This window comes from Penaeus monodon, chromosome 13 (assembly GCF_015228065.2).
Source record: "Penaeus monodon isolate SGIC_2016 chromosome 13, NSTDA_Pmon_1, whole genome shotgun sequence".
Lineage (NCBI taxonomy): Eukaryota > Metazoa > Arthropoda > Malacostraca > Decapoda > Penaeidae > Penaeus > Penaeus monodon.
In genome coordinates, this window is record NC_051398.1 from 10,246,965 (window position 1) to 10,254,464 (window position 7,500).

The 7,500-nt window shown below is 46.5% G+C and overlaps 1 protein-coding gene across 1 annotated transcript; it reads left to right on the forward strand.

Annotated features, from left to right (window-relative positions):
• The first annotated feature begins 2,293 nt into the window (after positions 1 to 2,293).
• Positions 2,294 to 5,014, forward strand: LOC119579873 (classical arabinogalactan protein 9-like). Its single transcript, XM_037927725.1, has 2 exons — positions 2,294 to 2,378; positions 4,647 to 5,014. The coding sequence occupies exons 1-2, from the start codon at positions 2,294 to 2,296 to the stop codon at positions 5,012 to 5,014; spliced, it is 453 nt and encodes a 150-aa protein (XP_037783653.1).
• The last annotated feature ends 2,486 nt before the right edge of the window (positions 5,015 to 7,500 follow it).

Sequence of the window (7,500 nt, forward strand, 5' to 3'; positions counted from 1 at the left end):
TGATCCGAGAAGCGATAACGTCACAGATTTCTTTTTATAACTCTTGTCCATAAACAAGGCGACAACGCCAGATCGAAACGTTGCCTCATAGACGTGACGTCTTTTAGCTGTTCTGCTGTGATATGGACATGGCGAGGTTTTACAGGTGATTTTTCCACTAAATAACATGCACCTGAACGTGCACACTTAAGTATATGCATGCCCTGAAACTCACGGTTGTAGACACTAGCAAGCGTATACAAGCACACACACACATAATGACACACAAAAGGCAACGCGATCACTCCTGGATAAAAAGCGAACAATAGAAGAAGCGAGGCTGGCTTTCTCTTTAACATTTCTTCCACGAGCGAGGCTGGCGACAGGTTATCTCGGGCGATATCTGGGCACAGCGAAGGTAAGTGGAGTCTGCATTAGCGCCGCCACGGAGAAGACTGGGGCAGAGAACGAGCGTGGCCAAGGAACTTTATAGCCATGGAACTTTATCGTCGAGGACTTGGGTGGCCAAGAAACTTTCTGGACGAATTTCGTGACCAAGGAAATTTATAGCCGAGGATTCGATGACGGGAACTTTTTGGTCGTAGAACTTTCTGATGGAAAGACTTCGTGGATGAGGAACTTTGTAGATGACGAGCCTGGACTGATCCTTCAAGAGCTTCTGGTGAAAGGGCGACATCGCACCTTGCTACGTTTTTCATAAGAAATACATACATACACATACATACATATGCAGATTTCCCTCGTCCTTCCACGTCAATAACCACCGGGATCCGAGAGAGAGGGGGGTGGTATATTAGGCGCAAAAAAGTGAAAAAAAGAGAAAAAAGAAGAGATAGAATCCTCGGAGGCTGTCGCACGCACGGAGAAGGAGGCGAAGGAGACGCGAGAGTCTAATTGGGTTTCCATGTAGGCTGAGTCGAGGGTCGGGGGGGCGCCGGCGGGCCACACTGTCCCACGGAGTCCTCGGAGCCTCACATGCTGCTAATGTGTCGCCCTCTCGTGATAACGACACTCTGACAAATGCGGCGAGAGATGCGAGGCGGGCGTCGGGGAGGAGAAGAGACGGAAGGGGGGGAGGGAGGAAGAGAAGGAAAATGGAGGAGACGGAAGGACGAAGGAGGAGAAAAGGGGAAATGAGGGAGAGGGAAGGACGAAGGAGGAGAAATGGGGAAAAAGGGGAGAAGGAAGAAAGACGGCGGAGAAAGGGGAAATAAGGGAGGAAATAAGGGGAAATGGAGGAGAGGGAGGGAGGGACAGAGGGGGGAAAAGGGGAAAAAAGTGAGAGAGAGGGAGAGGGAGGAAAGAGAGAGAGAGAGAGAGAGAGAGAGAGAGAGAGAGAGAGAGAGAGAGAGAGAGAGAGAGAGAGAGAGAGAGAGAGAGAGAGAGAGAGAGAGAATATACATAACATACTGCGATAAAGAGGATAATATCGGAAGAGAATTGAGAGAGGAAAAAGGAGAGAGAGAAAATACAAGCGAGAAATGGAAAGCGAGAGGCCGAGAGAGTGAGCGGGTGGGCGGGGGGAGCCGAGGGCGAGGGCGGGCGGGCGTTCGGAGGGCCTGGGGCAGCGCGCCACCCGCCGTCACATACAAAGAGCCCTGAGTGCACACCGGTGTTCACTCCCCACGTACATCCTAATCCACTCAGTGACCGTGTCCCCGCATATTCTCTCTCATTATGTGATCATATGTAGCAACTCGCCAATCATACATATTTCTTATAAAATCGCAGAACCCTCCAAGGTTAGCAGCGTCGGCCGCCGGCGGGAGCGCCAGCCGTCGCCGGCGGGCCCACCCGAGAACCACACACGCGAACTGCGCCGATGTCGTCCTTACACCCTGCGCCTGCGAGCCGCCGCTGCGCCCTCGTGCACGGCCCGACACTTCGCCCGCGCTCATGAGGCAACACATTTTGCCCTTGTTACAATCCGGGACATTTCGCGCCGTCCGTCAAGTTTCGCGCGCTCGCTCATGAACCAGCACACTTCGCGTTGCATTCGCTCTGTGACAAATTTATAAAAACGCACTCTCGGCGACACTCCCCTTCGCTATGCTTTTACTGGCTGATGGCGATCAATAGCCGTATCGTAAGAATATTATAACTTTTTTTGCTTATAAATATTCGATGTGTATGAGGGTGTAATATGTACGCAACTTAAAGCTCCGCACTAATAGCTAAGCGTACGGAGTTTCTGCACTGCACGCATGTGTAACTACGTACGCCTCAGACAAAAACAAAAACAAAACAAAAAATACAAACAAAATTCATGCCTGTCCCCTCCCCCGCCCCAAAAATGGTCGCCCTAAAAGCACTCCAAAGCAACAATCGCAAGCAGGGACGTCGCCCCTTCCACTCCGCCTGCAATTCCATCAATCCAGGTGTGCCCCCCGTCCTGCCCGATATTTTCTTTATCCCCATTCCCATTCCCACTCCAAGCCAATCATTCCTCACTACCGAGGGCTTATTGCTTATTACATTATTCCCGCTTTATGAAGCCTGTACTATTAACGCATGGAATTATTACCGGGATTAATGATCGCAGTCGTATTAATTAATGTGTTTATTTTTTATTTGTTGAAAATCCGCTGAGTGAGAGAAAAAAAGGTATCTTAAAATTGTAATGCATTGGATTAATTCATTGTGAACGTATTTCTTTCGTAATTTTTGTACCTCACTTTTACTGTATTCATTTATATATCTTCAACAACCATTTTTCTTTCAAAGACAGAAATGAACCTGAAACACCATACTGCCTACAGCCAAACACACGCATGCACGCACACGCACGCACGTACACACGTGTACACACGTGCACACACACACACACACACACACACACACACACACACACACACACACACACACACACACACACACACACACACACTGACGCGTGCAAACAAACACAGACACAAACACACTCAAACACACGGAAGAACCACTCTGTCAAGGTAAACTAGCTATGCCCCGGAGTCTATTAATCAAACTATAAAATGCTCACAGAGTTTTCCTTTGTACAGAGTTGCTCGTTTATTTTCATTTTCCATCCAAATAGTAGCCCCGGGCGCGGCAGGGGAGAAGAGACCTTCCTGCCTAGCCACGTTAGGACTCCTTCCTCCTTCCTCCTACTCCTACTCCTCTTGCTATTTCTCCACCTTCTCCTTTTCCTTCCACAACTACTATTTCTCCATCCCTGTCTCTATCTCTATCTCTATATCTATCTCTGCCTCCGTCTGCGTCTCCATCTCCAATTCCATCTCCATCTTCATCTCCGTCTCCGTCTCCGTCTCCTCCTCCTCTTCCTCTTCCTCCTCTTCCTCTTCCTCCTCTTCTCCATACATCTAAGCCTTACCCTTGCTCCATCACTACCCCCCTCTTTCTCTCCCGGCGTCGAGGAGGAAGTGTGATGGCGGCACGTGAAGCTGGATCCTCGTGTAACAAACGTACAAACATAAACATAAACACAAACGCAAACATTCTCTCTCTCATACATACGTCTCTACTCGCTGCGTGTCTTCCTGCGCTTTGCTATTTCTGCCATTTCCTCTCTCATTTTTATTGCGTTTTGTGCGATTCCCCTTTGCATTTTTCCTTCTCTCGACACATAGCGACTTTTCTTGGCACTAATTTCTACTTCCTGCTTTCCCATTGCTATATTCTTGCTCATATCTTGGTCTTCCTCTCTCTATATATAGCATGGACACATTATGAACATTATTATTCCCTTACTATATCATTCTTATCGCCATATATAATATTTTTATTATCACTATTATCATTATCATCCTCATAATTATTATTCAGACCAGGATCGTTATAATTATTATCATTTTCTTAAACATTTACGGAAAATTCAGCAATTTGTTCATCACTTGATTTACGTAAAATGCACAAAGGCATGTCCCTTTGCCTCTTTGTATTTATGTAAATAATGTGCATCGTATGTAAAAAAAAAATAATACACGCACACACATTAACAACCGAGGAAGCTCCATTTTTGCGCACAAATAAAACCATAACCAGCAAAATACATAATCGCCAAAACAACCACCCTTTCCCAGCCCTAAAGTCCACGAAAAACAGACTCTCATTTGGCGAAAACGCGCGAAAACGCACCGTCATCGTCGCGCCTTTCAGTCACAACTACAAAATTACTCGTAAACATTAGGAGGAATTCAGTTTGACCAAAACGCTCAATGATTTTCGGGGGAACGTCGGAAAATGACATCAATTACACGTTTATTCCGCCAGAGAGAATTTGATAACTATCTTAAAGTAGGCCTATTCAAAGAAAGACGAGAGGATGGGCGGGGAAGGGGGAGTGGAGACGGTTGGGGCAGGGGAGGGGGTGCCTCTGGCTACGGGGAGGCCACCTATTTCATTTCTTTTGATCTTGGTGAGAGTAAAGCAACATTTAAGAGGCGCTGAGGCCTATGTCAACAACAGAATGCCACTTTATTTCTTTTCTTTGTTTTCCTTCATGACTAATGTGTAAAGTCAGCCATCGTGTTCAGATAACACAGATCTTTTTTCCAATTCTAACAGGTAAGCTTTATTTTCGAGTTTCTTGAAATGACTATATTTTAACATTCTTTCTTTTAGAAAAAGCCACACCATGACAGAAATTTAAAACATATTACCATCAGCACCTCCCCTCGCCGGCGCCCCTCCGCCCCCTTCCCAGCGGAAGGCCCATCTGCCTGCCTCCCGGCCCTCCCCCTCGCCACTTCCATATGCTAACAGCTCCGCCTGCCACGTCGCCCCGCCCCCCATTCTAGCCCCTCCCCCTTGTAGCCCTCTTTCTGTGATAGCCCCGCCCATCTACGAACATCATCGACGATTACCAGTCACCGCCCACGCCCGCCAAATATGCGATATGTTAATCTACCCACTCCCCTCGAGCTTTGCACCTGCACCTCCATGGCTGGCACTCCAGCATCCCGATGACGAGGCCGTCGGAGGTGATGCCGAAGGCGGCTTCCGACGGCAGGAAATCCAACCCAGGACACGCTAGGTCACAGCTGATTGGCATAGGTACTTCCGCAAGTAATATGAATCAAAGAAAGTAATGTCAAATGGTGGAAAATTAACCTCCCGAGTACAGGCCAACCTTGCTTGTACTGCTGAGGCCCTGGCACCCCCACCCCTACCCCCACTATATATCCTGGAGCGGCACCTGTTCCCTCGCCCTCCCCTCTAATCCTATCGCCTCCCTTTCCTGGGCTTTACATAATAATTATCTTTAAATCAGACATTTACTTTAAAACAAAAATTCTGAACTTGAAACGAGACACCCAAACTACAAGTCTCGTCGACCGTCATATTTCCGTCGCCGTGGCTGTCATCCAGCTGTGTAGGTACTCTGTGTTGCCCACTCACAGTTTAACAAATCATTAAAAAGAATTTATTGATAAAATAACACTAAAAATGGAAACCTCAAACGAGTTTCCCCTATTTCCGACGCAGCGGCAGTGCATGTGGTGTGAACGGCCTCCTGACGCAGGATTACTCAGCGTCAGCGCGGGCCGCCGCCGCTTCTCTTCACGAGCGGAACGCGAGTAATTAATGCCGACCAGCGTTGTCCTCGCTGTCACGCACGCCCGCCCTCCCCTCGCTTCTCCGGCTGTTTCTACTTACCACAATCTTTTTACTTTCGATTCTTTTTCGGACTATGTGTGAGTGTGAGTGTGAGTGTGTGAGTGTGAGTGTGAGAGAGAGAGGAGAGAGAGAGAGAGAGAGAGAGAGAGAGAGAGAGAGAGAGAGAGAGAGAGAGAGAGAGAGAGAGAGAGAGAGAGAGAGAGAGAGTGTGTGTGTGTGTGTGTGTGTGTGTGTGTGTGTGTGTGTGTGTGTGTGTGTGTGTGTGTGTGTGTGTGTGTGCGCGAGCGCGCGTAGGCTATTTTCGTGTATAATGACCAATATTACATTTAATATTTAAGACAAATAGCAGCAATGAACAGAACTCCGAAAATGCATCGCGATGGAAAAAACAAAATATTTATCACGCAAAAAGTTGATTAGACTCCAGAGAAATTATTCATACCGTCCCCTCACCGAGTATGAAAGTTAACACATTTGTCTTGCTGCATTGCAATATATATTTGCTCGAGGCACTTTAGTAGTGACTATACACACAAATACTATCTTTTTTATAATTAGTAGAGGACTAGAATTATCGCTATTGCTATTGCTATTCTTATCATAATTACTACGATCATCGTTATTACTATCATTATCATTATCGATACTTTATCGATCAACACCTCTATTAAAACAATTATCATCATTACTGTTAACTTCGCTCCCCTTTCCCAACGACAATTTCGGAACACAACGTAGTGCGCGTATTATTCTCTGGAATCTCATAGACACGTCTTCGTTAAGGGCCTTTCTTCTCCCACATCCCTCTTCGTCTACTCCCTTTCCCCATCTTCCTTATCTCACCACATAGTTCCATTTTCTTATCATCTCACTCCTCCCTCTTCCCCTTTCTTTCCCATCTTCCTTCTTCTTTCCCATCTAACCCCCTTTCCCAATCTCCTTCTCCTCTCTCCACCCCCTCCCCCTCCCCATCTTCTTCCACCATCCTTTCCTAATCTCCCTCCCCCTCTGCCTCCTCCCCCACCTCATGAAACACGAGTGCCAGCCGGTTGCTTCCATGCGGAGCGGGCGTGACGGCGCTCGTTGGGGGTAATTTCGAACGGGCGTGCTCAGCCGGGCGCTCGTTAGTCCTCAGCCGGTCTTGCTTCCTTCTCAATTATCTTCCAACAACTCATCGCAGTTAACACCGTCTTGAAGTCGTGAACACGTCGCCGCCGCACTCCCTTTGAGGCGAGCGAGGACTGTACACTATCTCATTATCACGGAGCCTTGCTTTTACCGTTTTAAGTTATGTAGTTTCTCATTATACATATGCACTATATATGGCTACATAATAACACACACACACACACACACACACACACGATCATGCAGGCTGCTTTTGGCGTTTTACTTTATTTAGCTTCCCATTATATATATAGTATATGCAGTATACGTGTATAATAAATACATACATATATACATACATACACACACATACACATACACATTCATAAATAAACAAAAAATTCACCCATTCACCCATTCACACACACACACACACACACACACACACACAAATATACAAAATAACCATATATGTATACAAATATGAATATTCGATTACTTTACATTCCGAAATGGTACACAGGACTATTTTATCATAAATATTATTATTCAACTACATACCATTTCTCACCCAACGACGAAAAGTAGAGCTTAAATACTGCATGAAGCTACTGCGATTGCCAACATGAAATTATCGGAGGAACGCGATAACCTGCTTAAGCTTATAACAGTTCGGTTCTGTCAAAATGTGACGTGGCAACCCCCCAATGTGGCTGCAATTGTAATGTCAATAATCACAACAAATGCTGTTTGTAATTGGGGGTGATACCAGCGCACCCAGACCCAGAAGTAATG

Bases quoted from the DNA above. Each gene is read 5' to 3' on its own strand.
- LOC119579873 (XM_037927725.1), top strand. From the start codon at position 2,294: ATGGTCGCCCTAAAAGCACTCCAAAGCAACAATCGCAAGCAGGGACGT. The intron at 2,379-4,646 runs GTGTGCCCCCCG...TATTACCATCAG, and splicing joins CTGCAATTCCATCAATCCAG to CACCTCCCCTCGCCGGCGCC.